The 19,683-nt window shown below is 37.9% G+C and overlaps 1 protein-coding gene across 2 annotated transcripts in view; it reads right to left on the bottom strand.

The window, feature by feature from the left end:
* Window positions 1-372: 372 nt before the first annotated feature.
* GNA12 (G protein subunit alpha 12) overlaps window positions 373-19,683 on the bottom strand; it is a 47,318-nt gene continuing 28,007 nt past the window's right edge. The window contains exons 3-5 of one of the 2 annotated variants that reach the window (XM_067306543.1): window positions 8,756-8,806; window positions 8,431-8,496; window positions 373-7,730 (exon numbers count right to left, since the gene is read on the bottom strand). In XM_067306543.1, the coding sequence (XP_067162644.1) occupies window positions 7,161-7,730; window positions 8,431-8,496; window positions 8,756-8,806 (687 nt within the window). In that variant the 3' untranslated portion in view covers window positions 373-7,160. The remainder of the gene's footprint in view (window positions 7,731-8,430; window positions 8,497-8,755; window positions 8,807-19,683) is intronic. The other variant, XM_067306544.1, reaches the window with a different exon arrangement.

Here is a 19,683-nt window from a genome sequence, read left to right on the forward strand (position 1 = left end):
TCTTCCCTGGCTGGGCTTTCAACATATCAGCACAAAATCTTCTAGCTGCATCTCCCCCTCCACTTCCCATCAGTTCAAATGCCTAAATGAGCTAGTGAAATGCCACAGATGAACAAGTTGCGAGTTTTACATAGGGTGATGTTTCACCAGCCTTCAATTCTTGGACACATTCAGGAAGAACGATTCAGACCAGAACTGGAGAGGTGGGAGATATATAAAGATTACAGAACAAGATTTTATTGCATGATAGCTGTAGTTTCATGCAGTCCATGCTGTAATTTATTCAAAAAGCAGCTTTTTTGCAGAAAATGTTTGAACAAAGCAAAAAAAAAGTCACACTCTAGACTCTGTTGAAAGATATAACCCATAAAGAACAGTATAACAAGTCATGTTTTAATAGATTTATAAAATTCATATATACAAAACAGTAAACTAAGTCACCAAAGCTATAAAATACACTTTTTACACATCACAATATAATTTTATCTAGTACACAGTTTTCATAAATTGAAACTATTACAGCAAGTAGCTGCTTCTATTGTGGATGCTGTTTTGGTGCTAGAAAGACACTTATGTGAGCGGTCTAGAACTGTGCTTTTACTTTATGCATTTTTCACCTTCTTTTAGTTAGTTACTGTTTTTTTAAAGTACTTTCCTGTGAATTGTTAGAAAATTAAGGCTAAACTCAGGCCTTTCCTGCCCAATGCAGTGAACGGGTTTAAAAAAGAATGATATTGCATAGTATGTGTGTTACAATGCATAGGCACCACAGAGCAAGTAAATTGCAGAATAAAGGATAACATTTCAGTTGGCTTCCTATCTACATGATTGTGTCATAAGATAACTTAGTGTTTTCTCAATTTGCTTTCATACATATTGATTCCATAAACAAGACAACTCATCACAAGAGCAATAAATACTAGCCATTTTGTTAAGTGGAGTCCCCGGAAATACTGCTTAATGTGTATCAGCAATTCAAGCTCATTACACGTTCCAGATAACATAACATGTTCACTGGAAAAACACTCTTTATCCTATAGACTGTAATGGCTACAAGGTGAATGGAAGTTTGAACACAAGTTGCCAACCCTAAGTCTACCAAGCACACTTTCCAAGCCTTGCAAACTGCCAAAAGATCATCAGTCTTCCACATCCCCCTCTCTCCCTATCTTCTCTCAGCTTTTGGGCCAATTCACCTGCACACAAGCTCAGCACAAAAGATTTCCGGGAAGCATTAGCAGAGAAGCAGTGCTATTCAAAATCAGTTGCTTCCTTCATAAGAAGCTCTTCCTCAGGTCCTGCTTACCCCCCCAAAAATTTTGCTCTCCTTCAAATTGTACTTTTCATTTAAATAATGAAAACAGTTTCTTGACTAGCCATTCCCCTGAAATACTTCTCACAGTCTGATACCTTGAAGAAAGGTTAAGTAGCTGTTAGCATGGAGTAAGATACATTGTCTGGCCAGAGATCTGCATACCCTATCTTAGAAGGAACTGAGTTTTAGCACCCACTTATAGGCAGATGAAGAGAGATTTCAATGGAAGGGTGTGCAGCTACAGCAGTGGCAGCACACCGCTGTTAACACACACACAGCCAAAAGCTCTCCTGGAGTCAGTCAAAGCATCTGGGGTCAATGCAGATGGCATTTCATTTCAATACACAGTCTTCAAGCACCATCAGCTTTTGGGATCTGTTTCGAAAATAGCTCCCCTCTCTTGCTCCCTTCCAACATACTTTGGCTTTTTACCAGAATGCCCATCTTGGAAGTCAGTGCTGCTCTTTCTTGTCTCTGACTGTGATTACTTTCACATCAGACAGAAGATGAGACCTACGGACATGTGCCAAGAGCTTGGTTGTGATACAGTATGTCAAGCCAGGCACAGAACCACCAGCACCGGCAGTCTAGTACCTCCATACTCCTCCCCAACCCATACGAAGACAAGCATATCAACACATAGACAAACTTTAACACTGCTTTCCAAATGCCATTAGAAAGATAAAAACTTAAAGAATCAAGCTAAACCGTTCAACCACCAAGATGAGCAAAGAGATAGCATCACCTGGTTAGCAGAACAGCAGTTTCAGCTCCAAATATCCTGGCTTTACTCATTTCCATCTATGCAAGAAAAAATTAGTGTTAAAAAAAAAAGTGTCCACTTCACAGCACAAAGCAGAGATCACCCCAGCTAATTACAAAACAGGTAATATCAAAAAGCACTGGGTCTTGCATTGTCTTGCCAATACACTTCCTCACTAAGCTAGACAGTCCTCACCTAGAAATGTGTGGAGACAATATTAATTCAGCCCAAGTCCAGCACAGACCATGCCAGTCAAGACTCTTGTCCTATAATGGACGCTCCCTAGAAATCTGTTAAAAACTCATTTACATAATTAAGGATAGATGTTCTACATTTGCTACTGAAACACTCTACCCACCACTTCCTGTGTTACAGAATTAATAAAGACTATACTGAGGTAAAGAGTTGGCAGTGCTATATGAAATCCCCTGACTGCACCACATGATTTTATACTAGAAGAATAATATAGAAGAGAGTAATAGTAAACCTATAGGAATCAATATAGTTTTCATTATGAGAGATCAAGGCTTAGTTTATGAGACAAACTGCGCTGTATGGAGGTATTCTTGCATATTTTGTTTTTGTCTCAAGTTGGCACGCATCAAATTGTCCACCAAACCAGCAAGTACCACTGAAAATTTGATGACATAAGCAAAGCTAAGTCAGATGTCAAAACTCACCATCTGAAAATCATAGGGGGCTTTTACAGAATTTCTATAATTCTCTGCAGCAGAATTTTGTTTTTTTTCCAGGAAAACTGAGAAGGTACATACATAGAAAAGATGTCAAAATGTGGAACTTAACATCCAGAAAGACAAACATCTAAAGAAGGCAAAGGGCACATTTAACAAAAATGATATTCTGTGGAAGACAATTGTCTATTATTAAAAAAGCTGCTAGTTTCTTCAGTGGTTCCATGTCTATTCCTTTGATTTCTTTTAACTCTAGAATTCTTTGCAAATTACAATAACCAGAACTACTGAATACCTGGAGGGTGGGGGGTGGGAAGTGCTCCAAATGGACTCTTTTTCACACCAAAAACTACTTTGGCTATCCTAGTAGAATGAAGTTTTGGTCTGCAGTGCCACATATAGATGAGCTCTTCCTACACCATTTCACTACAGTTTCTTGCAATTAATACACTTCTTCACTATGTCTGCTTGGTGGGAGGTCAATATTTAGTTAGCTCTGAAAGCCTGCAAAAACAGTCATCTTCAGGAGCTCTTTCATGCTTGTATCATGCCTAGTTCTAGGTTTGACTGTAGCACTTTTAAAATCTAAATATATTTATCAAAATTAACAAGTCAAATAATCTATGTTGCTGTATTGGATGAAATAAGACCAAAACTTAGTGTCAAACTAAACACATCTTCATGAGTTGTAGTGTAAAGTTGAGCAACCAATAATTTCAGTTCCATAATTTTAATATCTTTAACATTAAAACTATATAATTGCTTTAAAGTGACAATTGCCTATTAAATATGCCATTTATACAAAATATTTCTGAAAAAAACTATTCTTCATTTTTAATTCCAATCCACTATCTCAACTGGTAATGCTGTCTAAAAATTAGCCTGTTCAGAAAACGATAGCATCACAATTTGAAGGAATGGTACTGACTGACACTCTATATTAAAGTTTAAAGTCCTGTTTTCAGGACACCAAATACAAAGTAGTGTTTGATAAAAGACTCTCAATAGTTAGTTTTTCTTTTAAAGTTGCAAGAGTGCATAAATCTCCCCTGAACGCACATGCTGCAAGCACTTCCTCCCTTTGTCCTTGCAAGGGACAACACATTTGGAACACCCCCGCCAATGACCTGCGGGTATCAGAGCAGGGGCAGAAAAAGGCCTTCTTTTAAGTAGTTGTTCAAGGCCTCCATCTGATTATCATCCTGCCTGTGACCCATTTCCTGACTAGTCAAATGAACAATAACCCTATAAAGTTAACAAAAAAAGATGTTGTCCCCAGCTGTGTTTACCTGCAAAGTTCTCCAGGATGTCACTTAAAATAAAGTCACCAGTTGTTTCTTCTGAAAGCACTGAGCAATGGATCAAGTCTGTCTTGAGATAATTGTACAACCTAAGCTACTTAAGTTCTGCATTAGTAATTAACCGAGTTACCATAATATGAATTTCTGGCTTTCTTGTACTGCAGCTTACCTTGGAGAAACAAAAACACCCCAAATCTCAGCTGTGGTAAGAAGTAGATCCTGTATTTAGCAGCAGAAGAAATATACCTGCCACTTAAAACAAAACAAAAAAAAAACAACAACCCTTCTCCCTCAAACAGTCATGGGTCAGATCTGTTGCAAGCTTGAGAAGTGCTTGACCTGTACAAAAAGATTTTCTTGATCTTGCGTTCTTGGTGTGAATCACTAATACCAAACCAAAGTTAGACAGAAAACAGAGCCTACAAAAACCAGATTCTACAGAGCCAAAACTACTGATTCCATCTGCAGTCTAGAGCATTGTGTTGAGGCCCATTTTATCAACAGAAAGAAGAAAGGTGATAGTGGGCCTGAGGTCATCAACCTGGTTCCCTAAAACTCTGATTTATTGTGCAAAATTGCCATATCATATAAAAAAAATTCACTAGCAAGCTTGACAGCTCAATAAAAGACATCTCATGCTGTTTCTTTTCCAGGTGCAACAGATTAAGTTACTTAGATAAATATACATTGTATTATTAGCTCTGTTCTTAGTTTTAAATCCATAAGGTGATTAAGGATACAAAACCATAGATGACCATGAAGAGAAAAACAAAACAGGAAATTCCATGCTATGCCTCCCAGGTAAAACTACAGTAGATGCAGACATAAAACTGAGGTAATTCCTTAGAAAGATACAGTTGAAAGGGAATGCTTAACTCATTTGAGAAAACAAACATATTAGCCCATCCAGAGAACTTAGTGAAACAATAAAACTCACAAAAAACTAGGAAATAAAGTCAAATCCCAGTGTCCTGTGTGAAGTGGAGGTCACTACTAGCACTCCAAGAATATTTGAAAGTATTGGAACAATACCTTAGTCTCGAGTCAAGCAAATGAGCTAGCTTAGAGAAGTGAGCCCTCTACAATGAGTAACTGCTTTTTGCATCAATTTGTGTTAAAACGTTTACCTTTTCAAATGTAATAATCTTAAGATTTTTCCCCAGCTGAAGATTGAAGACTCGCATGACATTTTGCCTTCAAGCTTAAAAATGAATAAACATTAAAAAGACAGACTTGGTCCTGGCAAAAATAAGACTTCTTACAAGGAAGCTAATTCCTGTCTAAGTTTGCTAAGTAATGGAAGCTTAAATTTAAATTAGATTTTCCTGTCTGCAACTTTTAACTTGCTTATTACCTCAGTACTATGCGTGTTTTATAACATTATAAAATAGCCACATCTTTTTCACTCTGAAGTCTGCACGAAGCAAGCCGATAGCCTACTACATTAGGAAACTATACACTGATATGAACATCTGCAAACTTCAGAGGAAAAAAATAAGATTCCAGATTTTATCCAAATTAACATGAAAAGACAACGGAACAGGATTTTTTTTAGAACACATTTTCCATGGGATTACCAGCTGAAGTAAAATGTTGCTTGTTTTGACATGCCATTACAGTCTCAAAGGGGATAAGAACTCCAGGGAACCTGCTGACTTTGTATGTGTATAAACAGCCCTTCAGGTTTTATTCTTGGATAAAACTACGACACAAATTGCACAGCAAACTATGTTTAAAAGTTACCTAAAAGATACCACTACAATGTTGAGATAAAAGGCAGATCTTAAGTTTGTCCATGTACCCCACTGTAATAGAAAAGATCTGATATATCTGTACATGGAAAGGCACCTGATAGTTACACGAGTTGAGAAAGCTAGGAAATTAACAGTTCATATAACAACATTATTCATCGCCTCTTGCAACTTTACACACAAACCATTGCCTGAAATGGGCAACTCTAAACTTGACTGTACTCATAATTACATGTGCATTAATACAGGCTAAAGATCCCATTAAGACACAGATTAAGGGCTAATTTTACAGCAAGGTCCTGCTGTCCAAATACATCAGTGCAGTTGTAAAACTGGGATCTCTAGAGTGTTCAGTCTTCCTATAAGGTCAGCTTTCAGGAACTAATCCAGCAGCTGCTGTACTACCAAAACCTTTGCTTAAGAGTTTAATCAGCTTTCATACTTTTGAATACAGATAAAGCCCTGTCATGCGAGATACTGAGCCTTCACAAATGCTGCCAACAGCAGGTGTGAGAGCAGGGCTGAACTGCCATGAAGTACATCTCACTAAAGCACCTGCTGTGCACATACGTGGTCAGATGTTCTAGCACAGGCTGCTTTACCACGGAAGTCTGTTTCCCCATGATGTAACACCCTTTACACATAGTGCAAAATAAACCCTTCTCCGTATCAGCCAGGTCTTAGATTTCCCACCCAATTTACTCCAACATGGGTTTCCTTTATATAGACTATCTCAGACTTTTGCTTCAGGAGACTCATGCAAAACCTTCAGACAAGAGCTGTGCATCCACCTTGAAAAGTGGACTCCAGATCCTCGGCAGAACTGAATGCGCACACAAGATCTGGTTATATACCCAAGGGTTAAGAACGCAACTTTGTTAACATTCTCCAATACAGCTACCAATCTTGTTATGTTTTAGATTAGTTTGATTAATTCAGCACCTCCAAACTACAAAAAAAGGCAGTTTGTATGACTAGCGTCTCTGAAAATAAACATATTCATTTAAAACAAAGTGTCTTCCTTACACGGTTTGTCAGAGAAAAGAAAATTTTCTAAGAAGGCAGAAGGTGGTTATGTTATTTAGTATTCCAAACTAGGTATAGAACACCTACAATGGCCATGTTTCAGTAGTGTTTCTAGTCCAAATGATTCAGTAGCTAACATCAACATTTGACTCCTTCGGCCTATAGCTCCTCTGTTTGGACTGGCTAGTTTACAGCATTCCTGAGCCAAGTAAATAGCATGGGTCCTACACCACATGCAAGGGCCATAAAGAAAGAATAAAAACTTTGATCTAACCCTCTGGCAAATTTTAACAGAATATGGGCTGCTCTCCTTCACTGCAACATAATATCCTTCAGATTCTCTTGAAGGATCGTGTCCTTCACGGCATGAAACACAAAGCGGATGTTTTCAGTGTCTATAGCAGTGGTGAAGTGATGGAAGAGCGGCTTACTACGGTTTCTCCTCTTTCTGTCAAAGCACTGCACCAGATAACGCTGAACATCTTCTAGCCTGTGAGGGTCACCCTTAAAGTCCGAGAAATACTTCTTAATGCTGACAGTCTTTACCTTCTCTACAAGAAGATCCATCTTGTTGAGGAATAGGATAATAGAAACATTAAAGAAAAGCTTGTTATTGACTATTGTCTCAAAAATATTCATGGACTCCACAAGTCTGTTTGTGCGCCTGTCTTCCATGAGAACCTGATCGTATTCACTGGAGGAGACCATGAACAAGATTGAAGTTATTCCATCAAAGCACTGGAACCACTTCTGACGCTGAGATCTCTGTCCACCTACATCCACCATCTTGAAAGGTATTTTTTTAATGATGAAATCATGCTCTACTATTCCTTTGGTGGCTTTTCTAGCCAGCAAAATATCTTGTTTGCTGGGGAAATAATTCTGCAAAAGAAAGAAGAGTGTCAAATGTCTATTGATAGTTAAAAAAAACAAAACAAAGCACAGTATTAAAGTGATAGGAAAAAAAATCAAAAGAGCTTTTTTAGGAATTCACTGCACGATGGACTCAAACTATATCAGGTGAAGAATGAATACTCAACTTCAAAATAACGGACTGTTGACCAATTATCTCAACGCACTGGTAAACAGCCACCAAAAGATTCAGAGACATATGAGAAAAAAAGATATAGGACAAACGTTCACATTTTTATCCTTCAAGCCTCCGATTTTTATGCTGAAGTTTATTTTATCATTATGAAATTCTTGCCCACAATGTTATCGCCAGGTACATAGCATTCAGTAAAGCAGATCTCCAAATCATCACTGAATAATGTTTTTGAAATTGAATTTTTCAGAATTCACCTGCTTTTACAAAGCATATCGTGCAAACTTTAGCAGAAACACTTCTTCCAAGTTCACGCTTCGTGACCAGTAAGTATAGCAACATGTACTACTGCAGGTGGTGGCCCAGCTCACCACTATAGAGCAACTTGTTGTTCAGAAGCTTACTGCTGTTATTATTTAGGAAGATTATTTCCTGTCCTTTCTCCTCCAAGTCTCCTGACAGAGTCATTCGCATTACCGATTTTCCATCTTAAAAGTGATAGTAATTTTTTTTTTTGGTAAGGATTCATTCTGCTACCTTAAGTAGCAGCAGCCAGCAGGTCATCATGAAAAGTGAAGGAGATCCCAAGACTGCACAGAAGGACTAATAAAAGAAGAAAATATGCATAAATACAGCTTTTACAAAATTAGTATCTGCTGTCTGTCAAAAAAAAGAGAAAGAAAGAAAGAGAAAGAAAAAATACTCGTCTTCAGTTTCATAAGGCTGGAGTTTACTATTTCTAGAGTAAAGTATTTTGATGCAGTTATTTTAATGCAATAAAAAAAAAAAGTAGCCTAGATGGGCTATGATTAATGTCTTATGTCCTTGAACTCTTCTGGTCCAAAAAGAAGTTTTGTCTTACCAGCTGACCAATCCGATCCAGGTTATCCAGGAAGTATTTCACCGATTCACCCTGTGGAAAAGGAAAAAGATGGGAACTAAACTTTTTTCTAGGATAGCAATTTAAATTGAATTATAGCATTTTCACCTTCCAACATGTACTGAAGTCTAACATACAAATCTTGGAAATCGAAGTTTTGACAGCATCCTGATATGCTTAAGGAACTGTAATAATAAAAGTACTATATACCTGAGTTCACATCAGCTGTTGGAATGAAGTGGAGCAGCTACAGTATACTACAGAAGTGTAGATAAGGTAGTATTTCTTCTGAAACCAATTCTCTATTACTTCAAGAAATATCAAAGTTTTGAGTAGAGTACTGAATAAATGCTTCAAGTTACTGAATGAATCTTTACAATGAAAAGAAAGTGTTATTAAAGGCAGTTCTTTGCTTTGGCTTAAAGAATTAGTTTTTCCCCTCTATGATGAATGCAGTTAATTCACACTGAGCAAGAATAAAAATGAAATGTATTTATTAGAAGCCAATATATTCTGTTTTTAAATTCCTGACAATGAAGAAAAGCACATCCTAGACTGGTTGGCATATCTGTAGAAAAGTGAAAGATTTAAGTCATCCACAGCTTATTATTATAGTGATAATTTAAGCGAGACTTGTTTGTCCAAAACAAAAAAAACCTTTGAACTCCCAAAAACATCCTGAAGGACTTTTCCTTCTAAACAGTTGACCTTTTAGGCTCAATGGATTTGCTGATGTTGTAGAAGATCCTTTACCAGTTATACTGAAAAGAAGAATATAAGTAATATTTACAAAGAAAATTCATTCTCATGCGAAAAATGTGTAACAGTTTTTTTCAACACAGTTGCTTTTATGCTACACTCAAACCAAGTGCTGTTTTACATTAGTGGATACAAGAAAGCCTGCACATACTTCTGAAAAGTAATAAAACTGTTTCCATGTAGAGGAAGACTTCAACTTTCCTTTTGGAATGCAACTATCCTTGGCAAAAGCCCATTCTCCTTCAAACACTTCCATTTAATTTCTTCAGATGAAGTTGATCTGTTAAGTTAGCATTCTTCACTGTTTAGGACACCAGTCTTGCAGTTGCAGCTGCCTCATAGAAAAGATAAAGCAAAAGCCCTTCTGCTTTCTAATATTTCTAGGCAATGGACACGTTACATGGTGCAGCCCAGGGCCAAGTAATGACCAAATTGACAGTACTTACCCTCACTACATTCCTAATTCAGAATGAGAATATTCTTGTAACATCACCTCATAGATTCAAAAAGCAATAAAAATCCTTAAATCATACACTCTCCTCCGTACCATAGTCTTGAGACAGCAGAACTAAATTATTTCCTTCCAGTGCAACTTCAAAATGAACTATTGCATTGGCACTTTTTTAAAGAATCAGACTGGAGATCAGAGGAGCCAGTGTACTGCACAAGTACACACTTTCAGCATAAGGCACAGACACAAAGGAGCTGTAACTTATCTTCTAACATGTAAAACTGAAGGTGTTTCTTCAGAAAGGAGCCCAAACTTGCATATTTACAAAGAGCTACCATATATCACAAAAGATTTACAGTGGATTGCTGGTAGAAAAAAAAAAAAAAAGACTTTCTGGGGAGGGGAGAAGTTTCCAAAGAACAATTGCTCTAAGAGCTTCCTTACAATCATGAATTTTCATAAGGTGAAAGTAATTTCCTGTATTTTTTGGCACGCTATTGGATCAGAAGAGATATCACAGACCACAGGAATAAGAAGAAAGGTCTTCCTGTAAAGCATTAGTCATATTTAGGAGATGGGAGAGCCCAAGAGGAAAAGATCATTGAAGTTAAAAAAAATAATAATAAAAAAAATCTTATCTATTGTGTTTTGTCCTAGACAATGCCTTTAGATGTGCGACATGACTGTGAATGGGCTGTCTCTGATGCAACTTGTTCTTTTTTCCACCGAGTTGCTTTAAGAGTCCTTGCCTTGTCCATATACCCTCCCACGCTCGGAAGAGGAAACAGCTGTACGCATGTAAACTGCTGGGATACACAAGCAACTTCACCTGATTTATGGCTTGTGCCTCCCCTGTTTCCTGCCTTGCACACACCAATCGTTTTAACATTTTGCATACTTAAAAAGTAAAAAAAGAATCTGATCAGTGTAAAATATATAATCGTTTCTTCAGTGATTTAGGGAAAACAGACAGGCTTAGTTTCCTACAAAGCTCTTCACAACTTGTAAATAAGCCAAACGATTCACTTAAGGAAATTTTAAGCAGTATTTGCGAAACACTTGGACAGCAGGGTAACCAAGTGGGATTGCTGGAACAGGTGTGAACAGCACATGCAGGAACCGACAGAGCCGACGATGCCTGAATACTCTCCTCTAGCACAGAACTGAAAGATATCCAGTACTTAAGTCAAAATATCTCTTTCCAGTCAAAACAACAAAACCCCCACGAGCTCCAGAGGGTTCAGAGCTAAGAATAGCTCAAAACATTAAAGCACACAAACTTTAAGGGAAAAAATAAAAACCAACCAACCACCCGCTACTTCAAAGCCGATTCCCTGATAAAGGCCGTAACACAGGAATACAGTACTGCAGATTCAGTTCCTGCTCCAAGGACACCTTGTGCAACCTTGCTCTACACCTTAAGGCTGATTCACAGGAAAAATTGGTTGCTTTTGAGGAGCTGGGCTGCTCTTGGGGTATTTAGGTTCATCAAGCAGGCATCAAGGAACAACCGCAGACAACACCAATGTCTTGATCAGTAACATGTAATTTATTTAAATGAGGAAGAAAAGGAGACTTCAAGTGTTAGGACTGCTTTGTATCAGTACTTTTATTTAGAACAACTATATTAGCTGAACATTCATTAAACTTCCAGCTTTTTTCCTTTTAAAGTATAGGAAAAAGATAGCAATATTAATTAGATCTAAAACTTAGATTTATTTAGGTGCATACCAAAGTCGCACTTGAATGCAATTTGGAACTCCCTCAACTCAGGAAAAGCATTTATCGTTTACGTAGAGCTACCTCACATGCATAGGGTGTGTACATACATATTTTCCACAAACACACGCACACACGAATAGTTTATTAAAACAGATTTTCCATTTAAGGAAAAATAATATTGAAACCTAAAAGCATCATCTGTCACTCATACGTTAAACATTTTTTTCTCTTGAAGACACTGACCAGAAATAAGCTTTTTTGGCTTTTTCAACTCAAATTCTTTGGGTTTCTCCAAAGTCATCTAGCCATTCACTGGCATTCAAAAGCTGGCTTAGCGATTCAAATGTACTCGTGTTCCAGATCTTAGCTAGTTACTTCTGGCTTACCAGCGTGACTTGCTATAAAAGTGACAGCAAATATAATAGTTAACATTTGCAATTGATTCAGATATTTTTAATATCTTTATGCAGATCGACAATTCACGTTTACTATTCAATGGTTGTAATGAAAATATTTGAAAAAATTTTTGAACTTTATTATCTGTTTGAACTATGATTGCAAGTAGCAGAGTAGAAATCAAAGTAGTCAGTTATTTGTACTATTTACACTGCATTTATAATTAAATACCTAAAGATATCACAAAATGGTGCATTTGCTTAGCACATTTTGGGGACAACAAAAAACAAACAAAAGCCCAAGTCAGATATGTCAATCTGTTGCAGGCTGGTGTATCAAGAAACACTGTAGCAGCTCAGGAAACTTCCCTAAGATCAACCATATGCACAGAAGGTTGTCCAGCTTCTGGCTTTTCAGATTTAAGAAGGATTTTTACTGTATTTCACTCTTGGAACACTATTTCCATTTTTAAAAATATTTTGACAATACTCATAAATAATATTTAGAAACTGAAAGACTTCACTGCGTCTCAACCAGCACTATATTTAGACCTGAAGCACCATTTCCTAACAGTTACAGCAGATAGCTCCAGTAAGTTGAAGTATGTCTGTACTGGGATTTTTTTTTTTTTTTTTTAAACTGATGCTCTATTAGAACATTTTACATTCAAAAATTGTATCAATAAATCACAAGCAGGATGACAATTATCTATTTTGCTGTTGATACAAACCAGCTAGCTATTTTTTCCTTGAGTATAAATCAAGCTGTCAAAAGGCTGCCTTCCATCTATGTCCCGTATTGTCTGGGACAGTGCTGGGGGAGGCGAGAGTAACCTCCGAGTTATGAATTTTACATAATTCAGATACTCCTTTTTAGTACACAAGAGCACAGCATGGACCGTAAGTCTTCCTTAACTTCTTGCTCACCACACAAGAGTTACCACAAACGCTCAGATGATTCATTCTCTTGCTGCTAATCTCTTCTCCCTCCGCAGTACATATCCTCTGAGTAACAGTTTTGCCAACTGGGACCGAGAGGAGGAATAAGAGATGCTGTTCCCATTGTTCGGGGGATGAGTCACTGCACATCTGGGAACTGGGGGGATCGAGAAACACAAACAGGACGCCTAAAATGAGCCCACAAGATCCACAGTGCAGCTTCATGGTTGGATTTTATTTTTTCTTTTTAACTGCCTTACCCGCATTATGAAGTTGGTGAAGCCATAGAAAACAGTACGCTTCGCTTAAAAAGTGAGCAGTGCAGGAGAAAGATGAAAGCTAACTGTAAAAAATATACTCTTGCTCCCTGAAATAATACCCTAGAGCTCTATCTTTTTTTTATCCTAGACTACTTTGAACAAGACAAGTAAAATTTTCAAGGAGCAAAAGCCGCAAAACTAAGAAGGAACACTCATTCCCTTTTATTTTATATATTTTATACTATTTGAGTATTTCCTTAACATTAGCTCCAAATACATTACCATAAAAATGACTAATTGAATTTAACATCTCTGTGCCTTCAGGCTAGATTCATAACACACAAGAAATCTCCCCAGAGAAATATTATAACTAATCTGGCACCGCTTCCTTTGCCATTGACAGACCCATTGTAAAAAGCAAGTAGAAAAAACTTGGGCAAAGTTCCAAGCAGTTTTTAATCCGAGAAAATAAGTGCACAGCAGATCATATGTAGATCACTTTAAAATAGCTGTAAAAATGCAGTAGTAGGAAGTTAGGGTCTGCAAGGCTAGAATTTATCAACTTGCCACTTCAACCCTCAGCCAGTTATTCAAAGTGACAGATGGTTAGATCACAAATGATAATGAAACATACTATTCTCTCATTACCTAAAAGGCTCATTTCAAACTTCTCCTTCGGAAAAAATGTTCCTCTAAATTCTGTTTTAAACCAAGAGACTTTAAAGGGGACCCTCTGTTCCAAATTGGCTTTTTTCCTTTCCTTGTTCCAAGGCCCTTTAGACATAACATTAATTTAGTCCTTCCTGATCATTCTGTCTCTAGCAGCTAAATTTAGAGTGAACAATTTAAGGTAGACCTGTCAGTCTCAGCCTGTTTCAGATGATAAATTAAACCACACAGGAAGGAAATGTTATACCTGAAGGAAGCATATAATACAGATCTAACAAGATTCCCACAAATACAGGAAAATACCAGGAGAAACAGATACTGTAACTATCACAGACTGCATCTGAATCCGCAAGGTGGAAGCAACAGTGACCTGAAAAAAAGAGCAGCAATGTTCCCATCACGCCCTCCATGCACAGATGGTGCAAAACACTCGGAAGCAGGGCTGAGAAATGCAGGCAAAATCCAGAAGACCCCAGAAACAAGACTGAGAATCTCCCAGTGCCAAGCTCTGAGATCTCAAATACGTGAATGCAATAGACTTAAAGCATCGATACATAATTTCCTCCAGAGTTGCCCTTTGTATAAGGTGCTATTTTATTATGGCTGCCAAAGACATGTAGTAACAGAAAACACAGAGCTAATTTGCAAGTAAAATCTTTGTTTTTCAGGCAAAAATACTGGAGACTTCATATCTCTGTATTTCCTGGGATTTTGATCACCTGATGTTTGTAAAGGGTTTGAATGTTATAAATTCAAATGTTTTACAAAAGCAAGATATCCAAGGCAGAGGCCCAAAGGAAGAGCAAGGTTAGGAGCATAGAAGTAGGCTAAGACAACCACAGATTGGTATTTTAAAATATTGGAGAGCATACAAGATCAGCCACTTTTTTTGGATGCTGAGATTAGAAAACAAAATTCCAGCAGCAAAGAGACAGGCAGGAAAAGTTTTTTTTAGTGAGACCTACTCAACATAATGAGCAGCTTAACATCCTGCCACAATAATCCATGTAAACTTTGAATGTGCAGACATGGCTCCATTTTCCCAACGCTGGCTGAGTCCAAGGGAATTAGAAGTCTTAAAAACCCCGAAGAACTAGGTTTAAAATTCTCATGAGGGGCAACTGTAAAGACACCCCCACCCCCCGAAAAAACCCCTGCCAGTTCTTATCCAGCCTCACCGGTAACCGGGCATGGATTTACTGCTGTGTGAACTGTATTCTGTTCTCTGTGAGAGCTCATGAATTCTAAACTACTCTTTTCCAAGGAGATAAGCATGTCTGTGCATGTTAAGAGCTTGCTCAGAAGGATGTTGAAGTAAAACCTAAGCTGCAGCCGAAATGCTTATGCCCATTCTACACCTTAATTCTCTTCTACAAATATTCTACATCCTGTCTGGGCACCAAAATTTACTGGCACAGAACAAAATTTTTTCAGTCAATCACCAAACACTAGGTAGAGACTAACCATATTTAAGCCATACAGAATTCTAACTGTCGAATCTCTCCAATGCTGTTTAACTTCCTCCTTAACAACAGACTGAGCTATTGGCTCCCATCCAGCGGCTCCAGTGCTTATCCAAGTTGCTGCTATCTGTACCCTACAAACACACCAGCTACAAAAAAAGTACTGTTTGGCTCCAAGTTTCTTCTAAAAACTACATCTTCTTTCTACTGCCTAGTAACACAGTGCAGGTACCAGATGTTAAAGTTTGAAAATATTTTAAAAATTCACTCTTTGTCAGCTGAGCACAAAGGGGCAAATGCAAAAATTTTGTTCATCTGACCAACACAGGATGGCTTTCTACAGACTCCTCCTGGCTTTTGATATTGTATGCTTTACGGCATGTGAAAAAAAAAAAAAAAGGTGATTGAATATTTATTTTATTTTCCCCAGAAACTCTAGGCTAATCTGAATGCGTGCATCAGCAATAAGAGCTGTAGATCCCTGTGATCGAGTGGAATTTTAGACTGACATCTACAAAACCCTGTTAACAGAAACAGAGTTCTTGTGGCAAACATGGAGCAACTCCTACATACATTAGCTCCCCATGCAGATACAGACATTTTTACACCAATTAAAAACAGCAACTCTTTTCAGAAGTGTTGCAAGGAAAGAAATTAGTTTTCCTGAAATTCTAGGCATTTCTACACCCACAGAACATAGAGGAGATGAATTACTCCTGATACTATGTTAATAAATCTGTCCACTTGTCTCAAATATGCACACTAGCAACAGAGCCTGGAGGAGCAAGGGAGCTCTCCCTGAACGCGCTAAGGCCGGCTCATTCCACACTGCAAACTTCAAGAGACGTTAGCACAAATCCCTTCCATTTCGATTTTACTCCTACTTTACTATCCCTTCGTGACCACTTTTCCTCCTTCAGTTTTGCATCGACTGGAAGAAAAGCAGGTGCCAATAGCAAAGAAAACAGTACTGGCCACCCACAAAACACTAAGCACAAGTCAGCGCAGTACAAAAGGGTTAAGTTATTGGGGTTGACTCATTTTTCTTTTCCTTTTTTTCTGTTCTAAAGAAATCCTTAACCAGCCTTCGTAGCCTTCCCTGCCTAGCAGCTAGCAAGATTCAAGGAGGAGATGATGGGAGATATACACCCAATTCATAAGGAAGAAACACGGTTACATTTAAACAACAGTCGAAGTCTCATTGCTGTATCCAACATCAGCAGCGTGCCCAGCTCACCCACTCATCCTGGCACGAGGGGACGAGGGACCTAGTCGTAAGTGCCTCGTGAAAGGATTCCTTCCTGTTTCCCTGCCAACTGCCTAAGTGAATCATTGTCTAAAATTACTGCGAGAGCCCTTTCATCTAGGACACCGGAGGTTCTCTGCGAAGCTGAACTAACGCCTGCCAACTCAACTTCTGATTCTGAGCACAGACAGTCAGCTAAAATGCAGAAGGGAAGGCAACTGAAAGCAGTAATCTTGCCACAATTAATAAAATCCAGAGTTGTAAAAGGTGCATCCATAATCCAGCTCAATTACTAAGAAATTATCCTATTTATTCTCAGCAGACAGTCGCCATGCAAAAATGTGCATTTCCAGCAAATGCATCGGAATTCAGAAGCAACTGGATGTTTTTAGCAGCCTCTAGGAATCACGCATAATCACATTAAGTGACCCTAGCCCCATACTTTGTTTTCAGCAGCTCAGCATACAAACCTGAAGCTTGCATTGTTTACAGAAGACATCTGTAGAACTACAATAGTCATTGACAGGAAAATACTACCTTACGAATTAATCTAGTCAGCAGTGCTATCTGATTAAGACTAAATCACAAGTGTACCAGTGAGTTTCCCTTTCAAATCTTATCAGATAAAGAAATGGGAAATAAATATCTTAAATCTTGTGGGCTGAAAAAGCAGCTAACACCAGCCATGAGAGAATGTTGAGCTTGGACTTTTCCATGGCAGGCAGCCAGCTGGAAAGCTAAGCAACTTGAATGCATTTACAGCAGGCATAACCTTGAGTATCTGACAGAATTGTGCTTTCTACTCCACTTTTACACCAATGCATTTGTTGCAAAGTGTCATAATGCTCCAGCATATATGGTTCTGAAAATATCAGCTCAGAAATGTTTTATTGAAATTTGTCTGTGTTCATGTTGTTAAGATGATGATAAAGACTAGAAAGAGTCCATTTACCCCTCATCCTTATTTAAAAGTTTTTTTTAAAACTGATTTTCCCATTTTCTTAGAAACATTTTGTCTGTGTGCAAACAACCAAGAGGTTTTTAAATGCAATGTACATTAAAATGATGAACTTGCAAGATTCAGGAAGCTGCTCAGTATTTGAAATCAGTTAGATTGTAGGTGAAAAGTGGACTGAAGTAAAATGCAAGCTAACTTTTAGTTACACTCAGGTGTGCTATTTAAAAGTTTGTTTCCCTTAAAAGCAACTTAAGTGCGTAGACCCTAGAGTACAGAAAATTATTGCAGCATGCTTATGCTGCTCTTTGAAGTTTTACACCATGCCCATTATCTTCAGTTCTCAATAGGCTAAACTATATCGAATGCAAGATTTGCAAGTCTTTGGGGGATTCCTCAGCCTAGTTTCCATCTATATTTTCAAGAAATATCTCATTTGCCCTAGAAGGGAATAATTACTCCTTTTTCAATAATAGCTTGATATTTGTCAGTTCTAAGAGATCAACCAAATTTGAACTATGAAGTTCACTGTTTTTGTCAGTTGTTACCATGCTTGCTTCCCCAGTGACTTCTCAAATCAGAGTAATTTCACTGTGTTTGCTAGCAAATTTAGTACCAAGAAGCTACTCAACAGCCACATCTTATGGTCTCTCACTCCTTAGATTGACATTGGTATCGCTTTCTAGTATGTTTGACCATCACATGTCCCTGTAAAACTCCTTGACCAGCGATGACAAATTTTTATCATGTCATATGCCAAGAACACTTATTGCATTAGTTCACAGCTGTACTTTGGATCTGTGAGAGAGGGTTTCACTCATGGACTGTCCTCTCTCTAACCTCATCTCTCCTGCTCCAGTGCCAGTGCCAACACAGTGGATGAGTGATAATGAACCTCTTGCAACCTTCAGTGATCTGAAATAGACTTTATTTTCCATTCACAGTTGAGTCAAGTTTTCTCTGTGATCTGATTTACGGTCATTATCTCAAAATACCTTTTACTTAATCATATCCAGTCATGGCATATGAATGATTTCAAATATTCTCTCCCCTACTGTAGGCTGTCATGATGGGAGAAGTAGTTCTTCAAAATGTGCACTTAAACCTTAGTACTACTGATGCTTTAGTATGAAGATTTCCAGTAACTTAAATTTCTTACTGTTTCATTTCAAAACTTGTTCTGAATAAAAAATTACTCAGGATTGCTTTTTCTGCATTCTTCACTTCAGTCCATCCTACTGCATCATTCATATCATTCATTTCACTTATGAAATCAAAATTGGAATGGATTTACCTGGTTATGCCGGGCTGAAAACTACAACTGTTCAGGTGCCGATTCATTAAAAGATCGATCATCCCTGACTGAAGACTCAAAATTCATCACGGGTGAGGTGGGGCTGGTAACCGTATTAACAACTGCTTTAGCAGTCCTATTTTAATGTGCTACTGTGCCCTTTGACACAGTCCTCAATCATCATAAGGCTACTATCTTGAAACTCAGGCTTATTAAAAATAACTTACCATGGAGGAAAATCCCCCACAAGTAATATGAAAGCCATGTATCAAATGGAAAGCTTTATTTTTATTCACTCTGAAATGCATCTGCTTTATACAAATCAAGCACTATAAGAATCTTAAAACTAACCTAAAGAAAATAACTAATATGTTAAATAAGTGATTTGGAATAAGTGATTTAGTTTCCACCCTTAAGGCCTCATCCATATTGGTAATTTCACCAAGCCACCGTGGAAACTGAAGGAGGTTTAACAAAATTCTGCAAACTGTTGAGCAGATTAGGCTATAAAAAAATCCCAGTTAAAGCTCCGGTCTTATCCTACTGAACTGTGGACAGCCATATGATCACACCCAGAGTGTGCAGGACTGGGAGAAAAGACAGGAAAAAAGGGCATAGTAGTTTCTTCTTTCGCCTCCCACCCAATAAATCCACACCTAACACCATTACTAATTCAGTACTGTACTCCGACCAGATTGAATTTTGATGAATCAAAGTCTTAAATACACAGAATTCAGAAATGGAGTTAAATAGGAAA

Source organism: Apteryx mantelli, chromosome 16 (genome assembly GCF_036417845.1).
Source record: "Apteryx mantelli isolate bAptMan1 chromosome 16, bAptMan1.hap1, whole genome shotgun sequence".
Classification (NCBI taxonomy): Eukaryota; Metazoa; Chordata; class Aves; order Apterygiformes; family Apterygidae; genus Apteryx; species Apteryx mantelli.